Source organism: Petromyzon marinus, chromosome 16 (genome assembly GCF_048934315.1).
Source record: "Petromyzon marinus isolate PM22_M1 ecotype Great Lakes invasive population chromosome 16, UKy_Petmar_22M1.pri1.0, whole genome shotgun sequence".
Taxonomy (NCBI): domain Eukaryota; kingdom Metazoa; phylum Chordata; class Hyperoartia; order Petromyzontiformes; family Petromyzontidae; genus Petromyzon; species Petromyzon marinus.
The window spans coordinates 15,068,045-15,093,638 of NC_133682.1; the positions used below are offsets into that span (position 1 = coordinate 15,068,045).

The 25,594-nt window shown below is 59.4% G+C and overlaps 1 protein-coding gene across 4 annotated transcripts in view; it reads left to right on the forward strand.

The window, feature by feature from the left end:
• The window catches only part of LOC116942803 (protocadherin Fat 1-like), a 115,246-nt gene that overhangs the window by 74,703 nt on the left and 14,949 nt on the right, over window positions 1-25,594 (forward strand). For all 4 annotated transcript variants that reach the window (XR_012941834.1, XM_076067542.1, XM_076067543.1 and 1 more), the window contains exons 7-26: window positions 1,302-1,441; window positions 1,674-1,949; window positions 2,833-3,043; window positions 3,460-7,046; window positions 7,817-8,080; window positions 9,110-9,347; window positions 10,369-10,589; window positions 11,377-11,530; window positions 12,061-12,294; window positions 12,686-13,075; window positions 13,394-13,608; window positions 16,174-16,311; window positions 16,865-17,008; window positions 17,509-17,706; window positions 18,251-18,769; window positions 19,392-19,674; window positions 20,442-20,591; window positions 21,810-21,964; window positions 23,484-23,705; window positions 24,589-24,835. Coding sequence is in view for 3 of the 4 variants with exons in the window: in XM_076067542.1 (XP_075923657.1) it covers window positions 1,302-1,441; window positions 1,674-1,949; window positions 2,833-3,043; window positions 3,460-7,046; window positions 7,817-8,080; window positions 9,110-9,347; window positions 10,369-10,589; window positions 11,377-11,530; window positions 12,061-12,294; window positions 12,686-13,075; window positions 13,394-13,608; window positions 16,174-16,311; window positions 16,865-17,008; window positions 17,509-17,706; window positions 18,251-18,769; window positions 19,392-19,674; window positions 20,442-20,591; window positions 21,810-21,964; window positions 23,484-23,705; window positions 24,589-24,835 (7,986 nt within the window). In the remaining variant the exon portion in view is untranslated. The remainder of the gene's footprint in view (window positions 1-1,301; window positions 1,442-1,673; window positions 1,950-2,832; window positions 3,044-3,459; window positions 7,047-7,816; window positions 8,081-9,109; window positions 9,348-10,368; window positions 10,590-11,376; window positions 11,531-12,060; window positions 12,295-12,685; window positions 13,076-13,393; window positions 13,609-16,173; window positions 16,312-16,864; window positions 17,009-17,508; window positions 17,707-18,250; window positions 18,770-19,391; window positions 19,675-20,441; window positions 20,592-21,809; window positions 21,965-23,483; window positions 23,706-24,588; window positions 24,836-25,594) is intronic.

A 25,594-nucleotide genomic window follows, 5' to 3' on the forward strand; every position in this document is an offset into this window, starting at 1 on the left:
AATTTCTCCCCGAGTGCTCGTGTGTCTGGCCTACGACAAATCAACAAGGACCGGGCCTGATCGCATCAGATCCGGGAAGCTCGGCACGGTTGTGCCTGGCCAGCACTTGAATGGGTGACCACCACCAAGCACACACGGGATGCTGTAGGCAGGACACAGTGCAGCAGAATCCACCGTTACACCCCTCCCACGTTTACGCCCATCGCCATCGTCAACTGGCTCTCACCAGCACGGCGAAGTATGGTCAAATAACCCCACGACCCACACACGGCTTTCCCCTGCGCATCTCACCCGGTCACTTACCGCTTTCCACGCTCCTCCCTCCGCTGGCTCTACGCTGCCCCCTCCCGGCCTCTCGCTGAATGTCACGGACCGCTAACATGGGGTCACCACCGGGCCAGAGAGCTCTTCCATATTGTCCACTTGTCCTGTTGCCACTCGTGCGTGGCTCACGCAAGGTACCCGTGCGCGTGGCGGGAGCGCTAAGACGTAAGGGTGCGGCTCTTCCCGCGTTTACCGTGGAGTGTGGGGGAACTCCGCGCCCCAACGCTGGAGCCTTGTGAGAAAGCGGCTGTGGCCGGGCTGGGAGCTGATGTTGTTCTACTTTTACATCTGATTTGTTACGGATTTGAGTTTTTTTTTTTCATCAAGTGTGCCACGTTTCCAAGAGTGAGTTGACGTCGGTTATCGGTAATATTTTTTGTTTTTTATCAACGATGTCATGGTACGACATGGGAGTCCCAGCCCTGACCGTTAGCGCATGTTGTGTGTTTGTTGGTAGTGCGCTCTGTGTGGCGAGATGTTAATTACCTCGCCTAGCATACAGGAGGTGGTGGATTCGATCCCGACCCTGAAGCCTGTATATTTGGAGTTTGCATGTTCTCCCCGTGGCTGCGTGGATTTTTCTCCGGTTTTTCCCTACCCATTTAGAATCAACATCACGCGTTTAAAGCATTTGCCTGCTATCAATTTACACACGATGAGCCACTTTGTTGAGCTATCATTTGTGGTCAGGTTGCTTCTGAAGAGCTATATAGCTCAGTCGCCCTTTGCTGGTAAAATAACAAATATCATCCAGAGTTTATAGTGTGTGTAAGCCATTGTAGACCAATATACAAGCTGTGTGCAGCTTTGTGCGCAAGGAACGAGTGTGCTGCTGAGTTATGCGCACGCGGGCCGGCTCTGTTCCGTCAAGAGTGCGAAATCGCGATGCCGCTGCCGCCGCCGCCGCCACTGCCAACGCGATCCAGTGCCCGCGGTAAGAGGAGGCGTGCGCCGTGCCGCCTCGCGCTTGTGCCCAGGCGGGAACGTGGACAGCCGCTTTGACGTGGAACGCGGCACGGGGACCCTGGTGGTGGCGAAGCCGCTGGACGCCGAGCAGAAGTCGCACTACAACTTGACGGTGGAAGTGACGGATGGGACGCGCACCCTCGTCACGCAGGTGGGCCGCACTGCACAGGGCCCGTCGCGACGGCCACGGGGGTGCGGGTTTTTACGGAAATGCATTTTATCGTTGTCATCACGCTCGCTTGTCCGCTCGCCGGGTCCCCGAGACTCTTGGTCAGGAGGGTCCAGGTTTTTTCGCGGCAGGGGGCGATGTTGCCACGCTGCACGGAGTCTCGTGCGCGCGGCAACGGCTCACCGGCTCGCGCCGCCCTCGCCCTCGCCCTCAGATCCACATCAAAGTGATCGACGTCAACGACCACCGGCCCGAGTTCTCCAGGCCTCTGTACAAGGCGAGCGTGCGTGAGGACGTGCCGCCCAACACGGAGGTGGCGCGCGTGTCGGCGTCGGACGGCGACGAGAAGGACCGCCTCATCTACACGCTCTACGGCAGCGCGGAGCCCGCCAGCGCCCGCCTCTTCCGCCTCGACCCGGCCACGGGCGTGCTGTACACGGCCGAGCCGCTCGACCACGAGAGCCAGCACCGGCACACGCTCACCGTCATGGTGAGGGCGGCCGGGGGAGGCCGCGCTACCCCAAGGGGTGATCAGATTTACAATGGTGGAGAACAAGGCTGCTTGTCTGTACTCGTACAGAGCCCGGTTCAGTGTGACAGACGCCAGGACTTGATGTTGACTCAAGACGACTCGAGTCAATGTTGACACACGGAACGCATCATCCTCAATTAGTAGCATTCTCCGGCGGTACAAACTTTGGCAGTCTTGGCAATGGGATGCACGGGGAATCTACGTGTACACGCACCTGCGTGTGGTGAAGTGCGATAAACCCCAAACCACTTGCACGTGTTTCCCCGTGAGAGCGGTGCACCTTACCACCACGTGTCCTGTGAGCTCCTGTGAACAGGACTTGGCCGCTTCCTCATGGCCCTGCGCACCGAATGGGCGGTGAGAGACAGATGTGGTGTGCCCTGTGTGTACGCGTGGATAATAGTGAATAATAATTTAGACTCGTTACGCGCCGCACGACAAAGAGGGAAACCACAGACGAGCGGGAAGGCATGCAGGCAGACGGTAGACCATGTGCCAGCAATTGGCCAAGGTCTGCGATTCTGTGTATGGACGTATTGGCGGTACACCAGTGCAGCATAACATACCGGTCCTTGTAAAACGGTAAAAAAAAATCTTTAACTGACATTCGTCTTCCGACTGCTAACGACATCACGAGAACTGATTTTGACGCGTATCCCGCAAGACTTTTCGACCGGGGGTCGCGAATCGTGGGGAAAATAACAAAAGTTAACACGGAAAATTTGTGGGCTATTTTTTTATACTCCCACGCACCACCGGTTATACCCCCAATGCATTCATATGTTAAGGTGTTTTTATCCAACAAAGGAGCGCTGACCGTGACGCCACTCCGGCTGTGCAGGTGCGCGACCAGGACGTCCAGACCAAGCGCAGCCTGGCGCGCGTGCTCATCACCGTGCTGGACGCCAACGACCACGCGCCCGAGTTCACGCTGCGCACCTACCAGGGCCGCGTGTTCGAGTCGGCGCTGCCCGGCTCCGCCGTGTTGCAGGTCACAGCGCGCGACCGCGACACGGGCGACAACGCTCGCCTCTCGTACGCCATCGAATCCGGTGAGCGCAGCGAGGACTCACCGTCCTCCTCAACGCCACCACCTCCTCACTGCCGTCCTGTCACCGCCACCACCAACTCACCGCCATCACCAACTCACCACCACCACCAACTCACCGCCACCACCAACTCACCACCAACTCACCACCACCACCAACTCACCGCCACCACCAACTCACCACCAACTCACCACCACCAACTCACCGCCATCACCAACTCACCGCCACCACCAACTCACCACCAACTCACCGCCACCACCAACTCACCACCAACTCGCCGCCACCACCAACTCACCGCCTCCATATGGCCACCGCTTCCTCACCACCACCACTGCCACCTTGACACCGTCATCGAGGCCCCTGTGCCCGGAAGCTCGACAGGCGGCAAGCAGCGACGGGTTTTGTCTTCCTGTCTGCAGGGAACACTGGCGGCGCCTTCAGCATGGACCCCGCACTGGGCATCGTGTCGGTGGCACGGGAGCTGGACCGCGCACGCCTCGCCCGCTACCGCCTGGTCGTGCGCGCCACGGACAACGGCGAGGGGCCGCTCGGCTCCACGGCCGACGTGGAGATCGCGGTGACCGTGGCGAGCAACGCGCCGCCGCGCTTCACGCGACCCGTCTACGCCGGCGAGGTGGGCGAGGCGGCCCCGCCCGGCACGCTCGTCGCCGTGGTGTCGGCCTCGGGCCACTCGTCGGTCGTCTACGAGATTCGCGACGGCAACTTCGGGGACGCGTTCGAGGTGAACCCCAACTCGGGCGCGGTGTTCACGCGCCGCGCCCTGAGCCACGCCGCGCGGCCCTCCTACCTCCTCGTCGTGCGGGCCGCCGACATGGCGGGCGCGGCGGCCAACGCCTCGGTGTCGGTGCACGTGAGGGACGAGAACGACCGGCGGCCGACGTTCGCTCGCCCGAGCTACGGCGGCCTGGTGGCGGAGGACGCGCCGCCCGGCAGCGCGGTTCTCGACGAGACGGGCGCGCCGCTCGTGGTGCGCGCCGCCGACGGCGACGCCGGCCGCAACGCGCTGCTCTCGTTCCGCATCGTGGAGCCCGCGGCGCGCCGCTACTTCGCCGTGGACGCCAGCACGGGGGCGGTGCGCACGGCCCGCGCCCTCGACCGAGAGGAGACGCACGCCTTCGCCTTCTCGGTGCAGGTGCGCGACGGCGGGAGCCCCCCGCTGCACGCCGAGACGCCCGCCCTCGTCACGGTGCTGCTGGTGGACGTCAACGACTCCCCGCCCGAGTTCACGAGCCCCGTGTACGACGCCACGCTGCTGCTGCCCGCGTACCGCGGCGTGGAGGTGCTGACCGTGTCCGCCGTGGACGCCGACACCTCGCCCAACGCCGACCTCGCTTACTTCATCGCCGGCGGAAACGCGGCACAGAAGTTCGCCGTAGACCCGAGGAGCGGCGTCGTCACGGTGCAAAACCTCACGGCGCTCGAGAGGTTCTACGACCTGACCGTGCGCGTGACGGACGGGAAGTTCTCGTCCTCCGCCACGGTGAAGATATCCACGGCCGAGAGCAAGCCGAGCGGCCTGTCCTTCACGCGCGAAGTCTACAACGGCCTGGTGACGGAGAACACGACGGAGGCGCAGCTGGTGGCCCTGGTGACGGTCACGGGCAACCGTCTGAACGAGCCGGTGTTCTACCGCCTGCTCAACCCCCGGGGCCTGTTCGAGGTGGGCCGCACCTCGGGCGCCCTGCGCAGCCGCGCCGCCGCGCCCCTCGACCGCGAGGAGCGCGAGCGGCACGAGCTGGTGGTGGAGGCGCGCGACGAGCGCTCGCCGCCGCGCGTCGCCCGCGCCGTCGTGCGCGTCCGCGTCCTCGACGTCAACGACAACGCCCCCGCGTTCGTGGGGCTGCCGTACTACGCGGCGGTGCGGGTGGACGCCGAGCCGGGGGCGGCGGTGCGGCGGGTGACCGCCGTCGACGGGGACGCGGGCCCCAACGGCGAGGTGCGGTACGCCCTGCGCGACGACTTCGGGCGCTTCGACGTCGACGAGGTGACCGGGGACGTCCGGCTGAGGGAGGCGTTCTCGCCCGAAGGGTCCCACGAGGAGGAGTTCGCCCTCGTCGTGCGCGCGCAAGACGGGGGCAGCCCTCCCCTGTGGACGGACGTCGAGGTGGCCGTGCGCGTCGCGAACGAGGCGATGCCGACGTTCGAGAGGCCGTTCTACCGCGTGAGCGTGTCGGAGAGCGCCCCGCCCCGCACGCCGCTGCTCGGCGTGCAGGCCAGCAGCCCCGACGGCTTCCGCCTCGTCTACTGCATAACCGACGGCGACCGGCTGGGCCACTTCTCCGTGGACTTCGATACCGGCGTCCTGAGCACGGCGGAGCCGCTGGACTACGAGACGCGGCCCGCCTACCGGCTGGCGGTGCGTGCCACCGACTCGCTGACGGGCGCCCACGCCGACGCGACGGTGGACGTGCTGGTGGAGGACGCGAACGACAACGCGCCCGCTTTCGCGCTCGACTCGTACGAGGTCGTGCTGTCCGAGGCGACGCCCGTCGGCACGCTGGCGTTCACCGTCTCCGCGGCCGACGCCGACTCGGGCACCAACCGGGTCGTCTCGTACCAGATCGTGGACGACCCCGACCGTGCCACGGAATACTTCCACGTGGACCCAAGCGGCGGCGCGGTGCTCACGTCGCGCCAGCTGGACCGCGAGCTCGTGGCGGAGCTGCGCTTCGCGGTGCGGGCCGTGGACGGCGGCGTCCCCGCGCTCGCCGTCGACGTCCCCGTCACGGTCGCCGTCGCCGACTTCAACGACAACGCCCCGGCGTTCGCGCGGGGCCTGTACGAGGCGACGGTCGGCGAGCTGGTGCCGCGCGGCCACCCGGTTACGCGCGTGCTCGCCCTGGACGCCGACGCCTCCGACGGGGAGCGCCTCGCCTACGGCATCCTCTCGGGGAACGAGCTCGGCTGCTTCGCCGTCGACGCCCGCTCCGGCGTCATCTCCGTGTCGGCGCCTGGCAAGCTGCGAGCGGACGCCGTCCACGTCCTGAACGTGACCGCGTCGGACGGAGTCCACGCGGCCGCGGTCCGCGTGCGCGTCGCCGTCGCGGGCGAGAACCTGCACGGGCCCGTCTTCGAGCGGCACGCGTACGAGGTGGAGCTGGCGGAAAACTCTCCGGTCGGCACCGCGGTCGCCGTGGCGTCGGCCACCGACCGGGATGCCGGCGACTACGGCAAGGTGAGCTACTCCATCGTCAACGACTTCGCGGGGAGCAGGTTCAGCGTGGGGGCCGACGGCCTCGTCGTGACGACGGAGAGCCTCGACCGCGAGAACCTTCCGGAGAGGGTCATCGAGATCAACGTCATGGCCGTGGACGGCGGCGGGCGGGTGGCCTTCTGCGTCGTCAAGGTGATCCTCACCGACGTCAACGACAACGCTCCGCGCTTCCACGCCGCCGAGTACAAGGCCGCCGTCCCGGCCGATGCGAGGGAGGGCACCTTCGTGGCCCAGGTCGTGGCGACGGACGCCGACGAGGGGAGCAACGCCGACGTGGCGTTCTCCATCTACGGCGAGGACTCGGGCGGCGCGGAGGAGGCCCTGCGGATCGACCCGGAGAGCGGTGCCATCAGCTCTTCCGACAGCCTGGTGGGCCTGGAGGGGACCCGCCTCTCGTTCTTCGTGCTGGCGCAGGACGGCGGGCAGCCCTCGCTCCGCTCGCTCGTGCCGGTCTACGTGGAAGTGCTGCCCCCCGACGTCGCCATCCCCCGCTTCGCCGAGTCCTACTACTCCTTCTCGGTGGCCGAGGACGCGGCGCCAGGCACCGAGCTGGAGGCCGTCGGGGTCGTGGGTCCCGAGCGCGTGGCCTACAGCCTCGTGTGGGCCGCGAGCGATGGCGGCGGCGGCGACGGCGCCCCGTTTGGCGTCGACGCGGCCACGGGGCGTCTCAAGCTGGAGAGGCAGCTGGACCACGAGGCCGCCAGGTGGCTGCAGTTCAGCGTCGCCGCCTCTCGCTCGGACGGGGAGCACGACGCCGTCGCCGTGGTTCAGGTGGGCGGGACGGCGCTGGCGCGAGGTTGCGGGCGTGCCGGCGCTCGCACGGCGTGCCTGTCGGCATCGTGGGCGCAGGTGGGAGGTGGGAAAGCGGTGATGTCAGCGCAAACACCGAAAACGAGCTTGTGAAAGCGGTTATTGGAACCCTGTCTGAAATTGTCAAAAGGTGAATCTGTCACTCGGGCTGCAATGGGGAAATATATATTTTAAAGATACAATTCAACACAACTCATATTTATAAGATGTCTTAATGTGATTGCATCTGAAGGTACAGTAGGGATACATGCCAAAACATACTTGATAAAGTAATGCTGACGTTAAATAAGTAAGAGTAATGTTCCTGTTTTTAAGAGTCATGCTGGACGTAGTGCCGGTTCCTGCCCACACGGCAGTGACACCTTCACACACACGCCACATGAAACCCTGCCGGGAGTCGGAGAACCCCGGACCACTTGCTGTTGTCCAAAGTTTTTTTTACGGCAAAAGCAGTTAATTTAGCGCTTTCCGCATCGGGACAATTGAAGTTCCGCTCTTGTTGTGCCCAGGCGACATCATCTGGGTCTTATTATTTACAAGACAAAGCTTTTACAATTTTTCCCACTTGTTGACTGCTCAAAATCCACAGCCTCTCTCTCTCCCCCTTACCTATACGTCGTGAGGTGGCGAACGGATGAGGGAATCGGTCACCCGTAGCCTGGTCCCCTTCCGCCGTGCTGCGCCGCAGAGCGAATAACGCGACCTTCCCCCCCCTTCTCCCCCTCTCGCAGGTCAGCGTTCAGGTGAAGGACGTCAACGACAATGCGCCGGCTTTCGAGTCGGCGGCGTACGAGGCGTTCGTCATGGAGAACCTGCCAGCCGGGACTCGCGTGCTGCGCGTGCGCGCTCGCGACGCCGACTCGGGCCCCAACGGCCAGGTGTCCTACTCGCTGGGCGAGGCCGCGGGGCCCATGGACGACGTGGCCGACACGTTCGCGCTCGACGCTCACACAGGCTGGCTCACCGCCCTGCGGCCCCTCGACTGTGAGGCGCAGGTAACGCCCTTGGGCGGACCCCGTGACCCCCGTGACCCCCGTGACCCCCCGGGCCCCGGGCTTGGCCTCAACAACGGCCGTTGCGCCTCTCCGCAGGAGAGCGGTTGTGTCGCACGGCAGATGCGTTCGTTGACAGTTTAATCGCCGTTAGCTTCCCCTGTGTTGTTGGAGTCGTGCGGCGAGGAGACGTCTTTAATATCTTTAATATCCGTAACAGGTTTCTGGGTTAGATCACGTTACGCGTTACGTGATCTAACGCAGAAACCTCTCATGGATAATATTGGTCGCATGCTCAAGACTTTGCATGCATGTGTGTATGTTGAACTTCTTTCTCGCCGTACGTAGCCAACCGTGCTAATCGGAGGTGCAGGGGACAGACAACAAATCAAACACAAACTCGTTTCTAAAGAACGACACGAGTCGGCCACAGTTCATCTCACCGTGCGCCTCCATTTCTAAAGAACTGAGTTTGCAGCGCCACAACGCATCGCAAGCCTCTCCCCTGTGCTTCGGTGGCACGCTGCGTCAAGAGGCTCAGAATCGGCGAAGCGCTTTCAAATGTGCATTTGTAGTCAAGTCTAGATCGAGCGGGTGGTGCCCTTCTTCATTGGCAGCCCAAAGCCGGCGCTGGATATTTCGGCATTCCTGTGACGGTGCCAGTCGTCTCTCTGTAGCACACACTGTTGACGTGCCACAAATTGGCTCTCGTTTTGTTGACGCTGGAGCGAGGACGACAGACTAATTCGTTCGCTGCTGGTTTGCCCTTTCTGCCAGCCGAGTGTTTCCGAGAATATCTCTGACGCATGGCACAGAAGAGCTGCGGCAGAGCGCTGAGTTAGGCCTATTCTCACAACCCATCGATCATTCTGCGTGTATTCAGATCTGGGAAAATTAAGCGTTGGGTAAAGGGCCGCGTCCTCACCGTGCGAGATCGTTTAGGCGGCTATCGGTGATGGGGCTCGGTCTCTCCCACCGTGCCGGCGAGAATTGGGCGCTCACTCCCCGCGCCCCGCGGCGTGCCCGGTGCAGGCCGAGTGGCGGCTGGAGGTGGTGGCGACGGACCGCGGGGAGCGCGTGCGCCTGTCGTCGCGCGCGCTCGTGTCGGTGCGGGTGGCGGACGTCAACGACAACCCGCCACGCTTCACCGCCGAGATCTACCGCGGGTCGGCGCGCGAAGACGACGTCCCCGGGGAGGTGGTGGCCATCCTGAGCACGAGCGACGCCGACTCGGAGCCGCAGAATCGCCACGTCTCCTACTACATCACCGGTGAGGCGCGTCGCTCGCCGCTTGTTCGTTGAACTTGATGCGTGTATGTACGTTGAACTTCTTGTGTTGGTGTACGTTGAACTTCTTGTGTGTGTATGTTCAACTTGTTGTGTGTGCATGTATGTACGTACGTTGAACTTGTGTGTGTGTGTGTACGTTGAACTTGTGTGTTTGTGTACGTTGAACTTGTGTGTGTGTGTGTTGAACTTATGTTTGTGTTTATACGTTGAACGTGTGTGTTTGTACGTTGAACTTGTGTGTGTGTACGTTGAACTTGTGTGTGTGTACGTTGAACTTGTGTGTTTGTTTGTGTACGTTGAACTTGTGTGTGTGTGTGTGTGTTTGTTGAACTTGTGTTTGTGTTTGTACGTTGAACGTGTGTGTTTGTACGTTGAACTTGTGTGTGTGTACGTTGAACTTGTGTGTTTGTTTGTGTACGTTGAACTTGTGTGTGTGTGTGTTTGTTGAACTTGTGTGTATGTGTGTACGTTTAACTTGTGTGTGTGTGTTTGTTGAACTTGTGTGTGTGTACGTTTAACTTGTGTGTGTCGTTGAACTTCGCACCATACGTAGCCCACCGTGCTAACCGGAGTGAGTCTCGCCATTTGCCACGTCACTCACCACATCACTCACCACATCACTTATTATCACATCACCAATGAGTCTCCTACCAATGATGAATTTGCTGCAGACCGATTGACCAGTTTATAAACACACGGGTGGAGAACAGAATAGAGAGTCTCTCGTTTGAGAGCCGTGAGTCTGAAGAAGTTAATTTGAATATTTGTGTCTTGCGCACCCTTCACGAGTCCAGTCCGTGACGAGTGCGCCGCGCTGGTCGAGAACAGATCACAAACGTCGGCCGCCGGTAACTCGGTCCAGGTCTTCGGGTCAGGAGACCCCCTTCACTGCCCTGGGCGTATCGCCCAAAACGGTGCAGCAGAGAGAGAGGCGGTTTTTATTCTGGCGCGCACGGTAAGATGAGCTGTGGCCGACTCGTGCCGTGTGCCGGGGCGCCCAGACGGAGACCCCCTGGGCTACTTCGGCATCGGCGTCGCGCAACGGCAGCAGCCGCACCAGCAGCAGCGTGAGGCGCAGCTGTTTGTGCGGCGGCCGCTGGACCGCGAGCGGCAGGACACGTTCCTGCTCAACGTGACGGCGACGGACGGTGCCTTCAGCAGCAGCGCCGTCGTGGAGGTGCGCGTGCAGGACGTCAACGACAACCGCCCACGGTGTCAGCAGGTGAGGCGGCCGGACGGTGCGATGCGTGGGGCACGCACGCACACGCACACACTGCTCTACACACCACGTGGGGCGAGTACACACACACTGCTCTACACACCACGTGGGGCGAGTACACACGCACTGCTGTACACACCACGTGGGGCACACACACACACACACTACTCTACACACCACGTGGGACATACACACACACACTGCTGTCCACACCACGTGGGGCACACACTGCTGTACACACCACGTGGGGTACACACACACTTTTCTACACACCACGTGGGGCACACACACACACTGCTCTACACACCACGTGGGACACACACACACTGCTCTACACACCACGTGGGGCACACACACACACTGCTCTACACACCACGTGGGGCACACACACACACTCCTCTACAACAACAACAACCGCCATTCACCACGAACTGGCGGTGACATCACCACGACGCTTGTGCCAGGCTATGTGCACCCTGAGGCCACGTGAAGTGTCGAACGCCCGCTGGCAGGAGGTCACGGGGCAGACCCAGGTGCCACGGGTCGACTGACTGATATGACTGGGACACACGCACACTGCTGTACACACCACGTGGGGCACACACACACACTGCTGTACACACCACGTGGGGCACGCACACACTCCTCTACACACCACGTGGGGTACACACACACACTCCTCTACACACCACGTGGGGTACACACACACACACTGCTCTACACACCACGTGGGACACACACACTGCTGTAGACACCGCGCGTGCGCCCGTGTCTCTGCCCGCGCCCACAGGCCGTGTACACGGTGACGGTGCCGGAGGACGTGGCGGCGGGGCGAGCGCTGCTGCTGGTGCACGCGAGTGACGCCGACTCCGGGGAGAATGCGCGTCTGCGCTACTCGCTGCACGGCGCCGGCGCAGAGCGCTTCCGCATCGACCCCGACACCGGTAACTACCGCCGCCGCCGCCTCTCCGCTTCGTGCCGTCTTTACGGGAGACGTAGCCTCTCCAGAGGCACGAGAGGCTTCATTGTTTTACAGAGTATTATTTATTCATCACCTCCTTAAACTGGAAAACCACATTCTTGATTTGAAGCTTTTGTGACTGCAGGAATCCATACCCTTTGGTCCTTTCGGTAAAGTCACGTAGGTAGAAAAATAATAATAGATCACGACGTTCCGATTGCAACACAAGCAATCGTCATCAGGGGGGACAACCGCAGCAAGAAAGAACTGCTGAAGTAGGCGAGAGATCTGCCGTGGCACGAGGATTATATAGTAGGCCTCGGCAGTAGGGGGGGAGAGAGAAGTGGTGGGGGGGGGAAGGAGGCGGGGCAGAAAGTGGACCCCCCAGCAGCAGCACCCGGGTTACTGGAGTAAGTGGACGATGATGAATCGGTCTCTACGTCGCTGCGCGTGAACACAAACCGGTGACCTCCGCGTTGCTCGCTCCGCGTGCGTTTTGTGCCGTGCTCGCAGGCGAGCTGCGCTCGCTGGCGCCGCTCGACCGCGAGGAGACGGCCGCCTACTCGCTCACCGCCCGCGCCACGGACGGAGGCGGCCTCTTCTGCCAGGCGAGCGTCCTCGTCCGGCTGGAGGACGTCAACGACAACGCCCCGGCGTTCACGACGCCGCTCTACTCCGTGAGCGTGTACGAGAGCACGGCCGTGGGCACGCTGCTCACGCGCGTGCAGGCCACCGACCCTGACCAAGGTACGGCCGCCGCCGCGGAACCTTCGCGCTCTCCACCGCCGTCATCTGCGTTGATGGACGCAGTTGTGACGATAGCTGCCATTTTTGTTCCATCCCGACCCTGATGCCTGCTGTGTACCCACGTGGTCACGTGGATTTTTCTCCGGGTCCTCTGATTTTTCCCTACACATTTAGAAGCTGCACATGCGTTTAGAGCATTTGGCTGCCGCTATAAATTTCCACATCATAAGCCACTTCATTGGGCTATCATGTGTGGCCAGGTCACTTCTGAAAAAGAGCTACATAGCTTAGCGGGCCTTTCGAGTTGAAGTGGGGAAGCCAGGACCGGGTGCGGCACCCCGTGAATCCTCGCTGCCTCTGCCGTCGGTCTCCCCCCCCCTCCCGTGCGTAGGCCTCAACCGGAAGGTACAGTACTCGCTGGAGGAGCCCGGAGACCCCTACTTTAAGATGGACGCCGACACGGGCATGCTGAGCCTGGCGCGCCCGCTGGACCGCGAGCTGCGGCCGTCGCACCACGTTACGGTGGTGGCGCGGGACGGCGGCGCGCCGCGGGCGCTCTCCTCGAGCGCGGCGGTCGTCGTCTCCGTGCTCGACGTCAACGACAGCCCCCCCACCTTCGAGTTCTCCGAGTACTCGGGCACCGTCCCCGAGGACGCTCCCGCGGGCACCGAGGTGGCGGCCGTGCTCGCCGTGAGCCGCGACGCCGGCACCAACGCCGACATCGCCTACGCCATCGTGGGCGGCAACGAGCACGGCCGCTTCTCCATCGACCCCCACAGCGGTGAGCGGCCCGTTGTATAATACCAACGGCGCCCAGTGGGCGGTGACGCCGATGGTCAACAAGTGAATTTTGCTACATCCAGCAGCCGCTGCTGCACAGTCGGCACCTGTCCCCCCCACGGCCTCCTCTTACAGGCCCTCTGGTTCAGCCAGCGTTGAGCAGCCGCCCCGGATCATTCACTGCGAGTGAACCCTCTCCACGGTGACGCTTGAGCGAGTGGTCGCGCCGAGACCCTGGTCCTAGCGGCGTTCCCCACCGCGCCCTGACTCCGCTCCGCCCTCCCCAACCGGACCCCCCCCCCCCCCCCCCCGTCTGCAGGCATCGTGGTGGTGGCGGAGGAGCTGGATTACGAGGTGCAGAGGGAGCACTTCCTTACTGTGCAGGCAAGCGACGGCGGCACGCCCTCGCTCAGCGCCGTCACCACCGTCTCCATTAACCTCACCGACGTGAACGACCACGCGCCGCAGTTCGGCCGCCGCGGCTACAGCGCCGTGCTGAGCGAGGACATGCCGCCGGGGACTGCCGTGCTCACGGTAACGCGCCCCACCGCGCACGCCCACTCGATCGCTTGCCCTAACTCACTCTCGAAGGGTTCCGTGGGTGCGGCCTCCGTTACGCCAGCCCAGCCACGGGAATATTTCGTGGTCTGTGCAAGACACATCTGGACCTGCCTTCCCATACAATAAAATAAACAGTTTGTTTACTTATTATCTGTTTAATTTGCAACTTACTTTTCGTAAGCTACAGTGAGGGAAAAAAATATTTGATCCCCTGCTGATTTTGTACGTTTGCCCACTGACAAAGAAATGATCAGTCTATAATTGTAATGGTAGGTTTATTTGAACAGTGAGAGAAAGAATAACCAAAAAATCCAGAAAAACGCATGTCAAAAATGTTATCAATTGATATGCATTTTAATGAGGGAAATAATTATTTGACCCCCTCTCAATTAGAAAGATTTCTGGCTCGCAGGTGTCTTTTATACAGGTAACGAGCTGAGATTAGGAGCACACTCTTAAAGGGAGTGCTCCTATTCTCAGCTTATTACCTGTATAAAAGACACCTGTCCACAGAAGCAATCAATCAATCAGATTCCAAACTCCCCACCATGTCAAAGACAAAAGAGCTCTTTAAGGATGTCATAGACAAGATTGTAGACCTACACAAGGCTGGAATGGGCTACACGACCATTGCCAAGCAGCTTGGTGAGAAGGTGATAACAGTTGGTGCGATTATTCGCAAATGTAAGAAACACAAAAGAACTGTCAATCTCCCTCGGCCTGGGGCTCCATGCAAGATCTCACCTCGTGGAGTTGCAATGATCATGAGAACGGTGAGGAATCAGCCCAGAACTATACGGGAGGATCTTGTCAATGATCTCAAGGCAGCTGGGACCATAGTCACCAAGAAAACAATTGGTAACACACTACGCCGTGAAGGACTGAAATCCTGCAGCGCTCGCAAGGTCCCCCTGCTCAAGAAAGCACATATACATGCCCATCTGAAGTTTGCCAATGAACATCTGAATGATTCAGAGGACAACTGGGTGAAAGTGTTGTGGTCAGATGAGACCAAAATGGAGCTCTTTGGCATCAACTCAACTCGCCGTGTTTGGAGGAGGAGGAATGCTGCCTATGACCCCAAGAACACCATCCCCACCGTCAAACATGGAGGTGGAAACATTATGCTTTGGGGGTGTTTTTCTGCTAAGGGGACAGGACAACTTCACCGCATCAAAGGGACGATGGACGGGGCCATGTACCGTCAAATCTTGGGTGAGAACCTGCTTCCCTCAGTCAGGGCATTGAAAACGGGTCGTGGATGGGTATTCCAGCATGAAAATGACCCAAAACACACGGCCAACGCAACAAAGGAGTGGCTCAAGAAGAAGCACATTAAGGTCCTGGAGTGCCTAGCCAATCTACAGACCTTAATCCCATAGAACATCTGTGGAGGGAGCTGAAGGTTCGAGTTGCCAAACGTCAGCTTCGAAACCTTAATGACTTGGAGAAGATCTGCAAAGATGAGTGGGACAAAATCCCTCCTGAGATGTGTGCAAACCTGGTGGCCAACTACAAGAAACATCTGACCTCTGTGATTGCCAACAAGGGTTTTGCCACCACGTACTAAGTCATGTTTTGCAGAGGGGTCAAATACTTATTTCCCTCATTAAAATGCAAATCAATTTATAACATTTTTGACATGCGTTTTTCTGGATTTTGTTGTTGTTATTCTGTCTCTCACTGTTAAAATAAACCTATCATTAAAATTATAGACTGATCATTTCTATGTCAGTGGGCAAACGTACAAAATCAGCAGAGGATCAAATACTTGTGCACGATTGCACTTTATTTTGCTCCGTCAGTGTTAGCCGCTGAGGTCGTGACGGCTTTCTTCATTCCTCCTCCATTCCCGTTCTGCTGCACTGTGCACTTCTTTATTACGGGCGACATTGGCACTTAAAATAAAGACTTGTTGATTGATTTAATGTGTGAATTGTGCTGATTTCCGCATTGAAGGCATCAGAAATGCATTTTCTTGTCCGTTCTGAATGCCTGAAATTGGCCACATTCTCCCGGGCTGGAATTGGCAATTTCAAGCTAAGCTAAGCATCGCCAAAGCCCAGCTCATCTCAAATCGCAGCAAAATTTCATTCGATTGCACGCATTTTCCATGGAAGAATCCATGATGCAATTGAATGCAGAATTTACTATGGGAATTGGCCATTTAATTATTATGATTCCTGCTTGTCTATGCAAATGCATGTGTAGCGGTTAGCGCACTGCGCTACGAACCTAGCGACGGCCAACACCAGTGACGATTATTTGAACTGGTCGACTTAGCCTCAAATGAGTACCTGGTGATAAAGGCGGTTGGGCGTGGTATATGAATCCTTGTTTATATTATGTACATTTGTGTCTGTGTACATGCGTGTACTTGTACATGTGTCCCACGTGCTGACCTGGGCCTGTCCCTCGACCCTCCTGCCGGCAAGCTTTTGTCAATTCACATGGCCCACAAGCGCACCTTGCCCGACGCAGGCGTCGAGGCGACGTCACCGAGCAGAGCGTCGACGTTGCCTCTCTGTGTGGCTCCAGGTGATGGCCGAGGACCGCGACGGCCCCGCCAACAACCGTGTGGTGTACTCGGTGTCGGGGGGGGACCCGGGGGGACACTTCGCGCTGGAGCCCGCCTCGGGGCGGCTCTCCGTCGTCAAGCCGCTCGACCGGGAGACGGTAAGGCCCCGCTGCGGGACCGCCCCCCGGCCAGCTCGGCGGCCCTCGTCGCGCCACCCACGCGCTGCACTTGCTCGAGCGCGTGACGTCCGAGCGCGTGACCAAACGCACGATTCGTAGGAGACGCACGGTCTGTTGGTGCTGGCGGTGATGGCGTGCGGTGCGCTCGGCGCTGCGAGGTGTCCCAGGCTTGCGGTGGTGCTTCGAACGATCGCTGCGGTTGCCCGGGTTGCTCGCTAACGATGTGCGATGGTGGAGCAGAGTGGACTCAGAAATGGCTCGATTGTCGAACGTGGCGTTTCGCAACATTTCGAGACTGCGGTGGCGCCCCTTGAGTGGTGCACAACACTCCCATTGCAGCGCGTAAAGCTGCCCTGACAACCTCGCAAAGGGCCGTGGGCCCATTGCTGTTGACTTGTGGAGCAGTGCACTTCTTGATTTATCATCGCCAAATGGGTTATTGTCAGCAGGTGCTGTTAGAATGATGGCCTCGCGGAGTCCGGTGCCGCCCAGTGTCACCGGTAACGCTCTGTGCACCGTCCCTTCGCCACAGGTGTCCGGATTCGCCCTGACGGTGCGCGCCACCGACAGCGGCACCCCTGCCAAGTTTTCCGAGGTGACGGTCAACGTGGACGTCTCGGACGTGAACGACAATGCGCCCGTCTTCGCGCAGTCCAACTACAGCATCGTGGTGCAGGTGAGGGCCTCGGGGCCTCGCGCCGGGGTGGACTTCGATCCCCTCAGTGGTGGCGGGAGGATTCGGAATCCAGCACTCAGGAGGCCGATCGTGTCCCGTTAGCTGAGCTTCGGCGACATAAAAAAAGCAAGATTTTTTGTTGTGCCAGTTAAGGCCCACTGAGCTATATAGATCTTTTTCTGAAGCGACATGGCCACAAATGATAGCTCAGCGAAGTGGCTTATCGTCGCGTGGAAGTTTACAGCAGCCAAATATTAAAAATGCGTGATGTTGATTTTAAACGTGGAGGGAAAAACCGGAGGACCCGGAGAAAAATCCACGCGACCACGGGGAGAGAGAGAGACGCGCAAACTCCAAATATACAGCAGCAGGCGTCAGGGTTGGGATCGAACCTACGACCTCCTGTACACCAGGCGAGGGAGTTAACATTTCACCACATTCAACCCCCAAGCGCGGCGGCTACCGGCGCTAACGCCGGAGGGACGTTTGCGGGGTTGCAGGAGAATCGGCCGGCGGACTCGAGCGTGCTTCAGCTGCTGGTGACCGACCTGGACTCGTCGTACAACGGGCCGCCCTTCGCCTTCTCGCTGCTGCCCGGGGACCACGCCGGGGTCTTCTATGTGGACGCCCAGGGGACGCTGCGCACAGCGGCGCCGCTGAGCCGCCAGGAGAAGGCCCACTACACGCTGCTCGTGCAGGTGGGGGTGCCGCCGCTGGTTCCGCTCGGGAGAGGTCGCGTCGCGACTGTGCCCCGGTCCCTCGTGGGGCTTGTGGCCGTCGGGTTTTACGAACATTAAATTGTAATGGAAAAGTTCTTCAGGTGTTAAAGTAATGTTGAATTTACCCCGAAGATTTTCTGTTAAGAACATTGCAGAAATAATTTCATGTCATATGGAGGAATTCTTTACTAAATAATCTCGCACATAGCAGGGTGCTGGCTTTATAATTGGAAGGGCATAAGTTCAAATCCCGGTCTTGAGTCGATTCAGTCCATCGCACTTTAGGGTCACAGCGTGCGGAGTCATTAGTGATTGTGCAACATGCACAGACGCGTCTGTGGTGTCGGAATGGAATGTTTCCCCTGGGCTCGGGAGACCCCAGTCGAAATCAGCACCACCGCTTGCCTGTGTTGTCATTATACGATGACTCAATGGTGGTAACCCTGAGGCTAATCCTGACCCTCTCACCCTCATGCTAACCCTGCCCTGTAAGTCCGACCTCTAACCCTGTACGACGTTGCAGGCAGCGGACAGCGGGCGCCCCGCGCTGTCGTCGCGGGCGGGCGTGGAGGTGCGCGTGATCCCGGAGAGCGTGAGCGTGCCGTCGGTCGTGCCGCTCGAGGTGCTCATCGTGGCGGCCGAGGAGGCGGGCGGCTTCGCCGGCGGCGTCCTCGGCAAGATCCACGCCACCGACCTGGACGTGTGGGACGCGCTGCGATATTCGCTGGCCGAGGAGCAGCCGCCCTTCGCCGTCGGGCCGCTGGACGGGAAGCTGGTGGCGCGCGCGCCGCTCGCGCCCGGGCGCTACCGCCTGCACGTGGCGGTGAGCGACGGGCGCTTCTCGGTGCCCACGGAGGTGAGCATCCGCGTGGAGGCCGTGTCGGACGCGGCGCTGCGCCACGCCGCCCTCCTCCGCTTCCGCGCCGTCTCGCCGGAGGAGTTCGTCGCGGGCTACGCGCACAACTTCCAGCGCGCCCTGCCGCCGCTGCTGGGCGCGCGGCACGCCGACGTGCGCCTGCTGAGCCTTCAGCCCGACCCGCAGGTAGGCGCCACGCACGCACGCGCGTGCTCGCTCACTCGCTCAGATCCCTACGGGGAGACGCAAGCCACAGCACACCGGTGGCGAGCCTTTGAGTGTTTGTGAATGGGATATAAAGGGTTGAAGTCACCATCGGGGAGCACTCCAAGGGGGCCTGTAATGACATCGCTTGAGCCGCTAGACGATTGTTTACATGGCACGAGCTCTTTTTCACTCGGCTCGCATCTTCACAATAACATTTGACTGGTACTGCTGCTGACAAATGAATTTCCTGCTAATATGAACATTGGGTAACATCTTTATTCATAGTCTTGAGCTAACAGCAAAAATTTAATATTATGGTAGAGGCCAGTCTTTAGTTTTTTTGAGCTGTATTCATTTATGTCAGTATATAATTTTTCTGGGGCATGTACGTATAAATGTACAATATTTATTTACAAATAATAATTTGCAAATAAATACTAACTTGAAATTAACACCAACAATCGATAAAAAAATGTGACTGGTCCTCGTCATAGGAATGTGCAAAGTTAATCGCTGCTCTTGAGTCCACACGCAGCCTGCGGTGGTCACCGTTATGTCACCCGAGCTCTCTGACGCCGGGGATGGGGCCTGGGCCTTGCAGGGCGACCTGGACGTGCTGTTCGTGGTGGAGCGACCAGCCGGCGGGGGCCTCCTCCCACAGGCCCAGCTGCTGCAGCAGCTCAACGGCTCGCTGGAGGAGCTGGGCGACGCCGTGGGGCTGCGGGCCACGTCGCCGCCGGCGCTCGCCTGCGACGGCTGCGCGGCGCCACTCTGCCGCGAGTCGGTGGCGCTGGACGCGGGCGGCGCCGTGCACACCTACAGCACCGCGCGGCTCAGCCTGGTCACCCCGCGGCACCACCGCACGGCACACTGCGCCTGCACCGGTACTGCCGCTTCGTCGCTTACCATCCCACGCCTTGCGCTACCGCTACACTCCACCGCCACTGCACTAAACCACTACACTGCACAACTACACTCCACTACACGATTGCACTGCTCCACTAACACCACTGCATTACACTACATCACACTACACTACACCCGCACCACTACTACACTACACTTCACCACTACACCACGACACTGCACTAGTTCACTGCACCACTATACCCCACTACACCACGGCACTGACTCCTTTTCAGGAGGATCTTGCCAGGTTTTCACAATAGGGGGGCGATGGTGCTGCTATGTAATTTCAATTGTGTAATTTGCAAATACATTTTCAGCATTGGAATACCGGTTACATTGTGTTTTATTTTAGTTACGGCAGGAAACCTAAGAACTCGGAGGAACCCCCATCGCTGACCAGGGGCAGAACACAGAAGGGCGCCCGAGTCTGGCATCGGACCCGGCCTCTTCGCACGCAGCACGAGTGTTACCACCGCGCCACCTTGCGGCTCAATCTTGCGCAACTTTTAATCGTGACACGAATTGTCCGCGGTGGCCGGGAGAGGGGCGGTGCCGAGGGCTTTGGCCCTGCCGGCGACGCCGATCGCCGGAGCTGCCGCGCGCTTAGGGGCTCTCTCCGTCTCTTAGACTCCGAGCCGTTTACGCCGGCGATTCCACATCGCCCCTCGTCGGCAGGGCACGCGACCGCTGCTGACCCGCCTCTACCCCCTACCCCCGCCCCCTCCTCCCCCCCCCCGTGCAGGAGCCGCGTGCGAGAATCCCCCACACAAGACCCGCGACGGCGGCGCGGCGCCGTGCGACGCGGCGCCCTGCGGCGAGGGCGAGCGGTGCGAGGACGCGGCACTGCCCGGCGGCTTCCGCTGCACCTGCCTCCCCGGCCGCTCCTGCCAGGGTGAGCGTGCGTCCGCGTGTGTGTGTCTACGTGTTGACTCGGCCTCAAATGAGTACCCGGTGTGTGTGTGTGTGTCATTGTCGCCGCTTAGGAGACAAAGGGGCATGGTGTTGGCCACCCACCCCCTCGTGTGCCGCGCCGGCCTTCATAGGTGCTCGGTAGCAGCACTTGCCCCTGCAGTCTGTTAAGGCTGTACGGGGGATCTTTGCCTACGTGTGTGTGTCTATTTGAGGAGTGGTATCGTAGCGGTTAGCGCATTGCGCTACGAACCTGACGACCCGAGTTTGAACCGGTCCTGGGCATCCCTTAGGTCGACTCAGCCTCAAATGGCTACCTGGTGCGGTGTGTAAATATTGTCACAAGGGAGACAAAGGCGGTCTGGCGTGGTGCTGGCCACTCACCCCCTCGCGAACCGTTTCGGCCTTCATAGGTGCTCACTAACAGCACTTACCCCAACAGTTTGTTAAAGGCTATACGGGGGATCTTTGCCTTTTTGTGTGTCCACGTGTGTTAACGCACTGCGGTATGAGCATGGCGACACAAGGTCGATTCCCACTCACGGACAACGCCAGTGACAATTATCTGAACCGGTCCTGGGCCTCCCCTAGATCAGCTCTGGGTGTATAGGTCTGTGCGCATATCATACTGTATTTAAATACAAATTTTCTGGCTGGATGACCTGGGTTGGATTCCTGTCTGGCTGGGTGCCACACTCCCAAGTGCGCGTACCCGGCGGTGACGTCACCGCGCACAGCTGTGTGATGACGTCTTCCGCTTCTCGTCACGTGCATCCCACAGCGCTGAGTCCGCTTCCACCCACCCTCCACCTCGGGCGATTATCCCGCACAAATGCACGGGATACCCTCTCGTGTTATCGTACGATCATACTCTCACTATCATACTGAGGAGGAAGTTGAGGCAGGGAGCGAGATGAGGGAGAGAGATAGCGGTGGGAGCCAGAGATGGAGAGGGGGAAGGGCAGCGAGAGAATGAAAGGGCATCCAACGGAGAGGAGCGGAAGGGCAAAACGGAACATGACGGGGAACGTTACGAGCGGTGGCAGAGAGGATTCGGGAGAGGCACGGGAGATTGAGCTGGGAAAGGGAGAGGTGGGAATCGTGAGAGTGGAGGGACGTAGAAACCGAGACGAAGAGCGTGTCTGTGTATGTTCACGTCTGGCGCGCTTCTGTGTGTCCCGCCATGTGTGTGCGCGGACAGACGAGTCGGCGTTGACGTTCAGGGGCAGCTCGTACGTGCGCTACGCGCTGCGCGACGCCAGCGCCGACGCGCTGCAGCTGTCGCTGCGGCTGCGCACGCACCACCACCACGGCGTGATTTTGTACGCGCGCGGCACCGACTACGCCGTCCTCGAGGTCAGTCCCGGCCGTCACCGCACAGTCCACTCGGTTACGTAATATTTAAACATTTCAAATGTTGTATCTGTAGTGAACGCAATGATCCGTGTTTGCGTTTGGGTTCGGCCACGTCGTGGTAGTTTGATGCCAGCATTTTTGGCATCAACCCCTCCGCCACCCAGCGAGATTGTCGCGTTGACACACACACATATTGTCCGCACGTTGCCAATGTGTCGATCGCATTCTGACCGACAAAGCTGCTCCTCACTGGTTGCTTGGGATGCTGAATTAATCATCGACACGCGGCGACGTTTCCCTCCAAGCGCTCTGAGCTTCATCGGCAGTGATGAAGAACCGGGGTCTGTCTGGGTGCTCAAAGTCGTCCCGTGTGCATAATGATGAACACAAACCCTTCGCAGGCGAAAATTTCTCTAGTTGTTTTCTTATTTGTTGTGCTTTCACACCACCGCTAATCCCTTGATATCCTCCTCAATTCTCCCAATTGGCAAAACATCGCATTGCAAAAAATACCGACAAATTACTCGGTTGGGAATGCACACAGAAAACATCGTCCCCCGACTGTGAAAACGTGGCACAGGGTTTCTCTGGCAAACGAGTTGTGAGCCTCGGTGAGGCCTTCCCTGGTACAAGCATCACTATAATTTGAAAGTTATAGTAAAATTATTTGGGCGCAGCAGTGGCGAGAGATGTTCACTACCTTGCCGGGTATGCAAGAGGTCGTGAGTTCAATCCCGACCCTGACGCCTGCTTATGTGGAGCTTGCAGTGTTCTCCCCGTGGTGATGTGGATTTTTTTCTCCATGTCCTCCTGTTTAGAAACATGCGTTGAGAGTATTTGGCTGTTAGAAAATTCCATGCGATAAGCCACTTTGTTACGCTATCATTTGTGGTCAGGGCGATTCTGAAAAAGAGAGAATAGGTCAGTGGGCCTTACCTGGTAATAATAAAAACATTTCGGCGTAAAAAAATGTATTTTTACTGCCAAGATTCTTTACCTCACCCCCCTACCCGGGCGACCTGACCAGTCTCGAACGCGGATTGAGATGATTCGGGGTAAACATTTGAGAGTAGATTTACATTTAAGCCTTAAAGTTTCCAAACACCGTTCCGTGTATTTGCGTATACGTGGATTTACAAGCGTGTATGTGGATTTGCGTTTGTGTTCGTGTGTGTCTGCTTCCTTGTGTGTGAATATGAGCGGTAGTTTAGCCGTTATCGCTGTGCTGAACTCTGAACCCGGCGACCCGAGTTCGATTCCCGCTGACGACCCACATCGGTGACATACCGGGTCTTGGGCCTCCCCTCGGTAGATTCAGATTTAACTGAGTATCTTGTACGGTGTGTCGTAAACACCAGCACTGGGGGAGACGGATGAGGCCGAACGCGGTGTTGGCGACCTGCACCCTCGCGTGCCGTGGCAGCCTGCCCAGATGCTGCTCGCTGTGACGGTGCTCGCCCCAACAGTCTGTTCAAGGCCGTACGGGGGGGGGGGGGGATCTTTTTCTTTGTGTATGCAGCTTGTGGACCGCATGCTGCAGTTCCAGTTTGACTGCGGGAGCGGTCCCGGCGTGGTGTCGGTGCGCGTGCCGGTGAGCGATGGCCACTGGCACTCGGTGTCGCTGGAGGTGACGGGGAACCAGGCGCGGCTCGTCGTCGACGCGAAGCATGAGGCGCGTGGCACGGCCGCTGGGACGCTGCGCTCTCTCAACCTCGACGCCTCGCTCTACCTGGGAGCGCGGGTAACCACCGCTGCACGGACACACACACACACACGGCGTGGGTGCCACACACACAGCACGGGACACACACGGCGTGGGTGCCACACACACAGCACGGGGACACACACACACACGGTGTGGGTGCCACACACACAGCACGGGGACACACACACAGCACGGCGTGGGTGCCACACACACAGCACGGGGACACGCACGGCGTGGGTGCCACACACACAGCACGGGACACACACACACACACGGTGTGGGTGCCACACACACAGCACGGGGACACACACACACACACGGTGTGGGTGCCACACACACAGCACGGGACACGCACGGCGTGGGTGCCACACGCACAGCACGGGACACACACGGCATGGGTGCCACACACACAGCACGGGGACACACACACACACACGGCATGGGTGCCACACACACAGCACGGGACTCACACGGCATGGGTGCCACACACACAGCACGGGACACGCACGGCATGGGGTGCCACACACAGCACGGGACTCACACGGCATGGGTGCCACACACACAGCACGGGACACGCACGGTTTGGGTACCACACAGAGTACAGGATACACACACAGCATGGGTATCAATCACATACACACAAGCAAGGGAGACACACAGCATGCCGACCGCACACACACACAGCATGGTTACCACACATAACCATAATAATACTATGCAACATCTGCTTCACAGTGAACTTTAAAGACTCCGTGATGTCATTCACAAATGTAGGCGATTGTGTGCCGGTAATCACCGCCCCCTACTGGCATGGTAATACCCCCAGGCCACTTACAGACGAGTAAATCCTTGTGTCCATTTTTTTCTAACCTTGTTACACAAACTAAAGTTAGACTTGAACCCCGTGACCCCGCGTTAGGTCCGAGCGCCGATGTCGAAAGTGGGCGTGAGCGGCTCCGTTCCGGCGGCGGCGGAGGCCGGCTTCCACGGCTGCCTGGACGCCGTGGTCTTAAACGGGCAGCGGCTGCCCCCGGAAGGCGAGGGGTCGCAGGCGCGCGTCGAGGAGGTGCGCGCCGTGAGCCGCGGCTGCCTCGTGTCGCCGGAGAACGCCTGCGCGGCCATCCCCTGCCTCAACGGCGGAGCCTGCGTGCCCACGCCACACAACGGTACCGCAGTGCCGCTCTGGCGACGGGAGCGTGCGTGCGTGCGTCTAACTCGGCCCCCGGTTACTCAATCCCCAGTGTGTCCTGACCTGTGCTTCATCGCCCATTAATTTGTTTACATCCCGCTTGATTGTTGGTGAACACGTGCCGATGGCTTCATCGCCAACAATGGGGCGAATTGCCAGCGTGAAAGGTTTTGTGGCCGCTTCGTCGGTGAGAATTCGTGGCGTCGTGCGTCCAGGGCTGGACGCTACGAATGGGGGCGGCTGGGAAGTTAAACACAGCCCTCAGTTTCTAGGCATCATCTCTGGTTGTGACCGAGTGCGGCAGCGCGTGCTCCATCTCTGGTCACGAGGGTTACATTTAAGGCTTTGTTCTCACTCGCTATTACCTGGAACACGGCCGTTGGAGTAGGGATAATTATTGGCCTTTGGCACGACGGTTAGAATGCAAGATACACCCATCCATAGTGACCCCTACAGTGACCCCCACGGTGACCCCCACGGTGACCCCCACAGTGATCCCCATGGTGATCCCCCACTGTGATCCCCCACTGTGACCCCCACGGTGACCACCACAGTGACCCCCACTGTGACCCCCACGGTGACCCCCACGGTGACCCCCACGGTGACCCCCACAGTGACCCCCACGGTGACGAGGTAGATATGGCGTGCCTAAATAATTCCCGAAAGAGCGCTCCGGACAGCACTGGTTACATCGCACTTGCAGAAGGAGTCCATTCTGTCATAACATCTTTCTTCT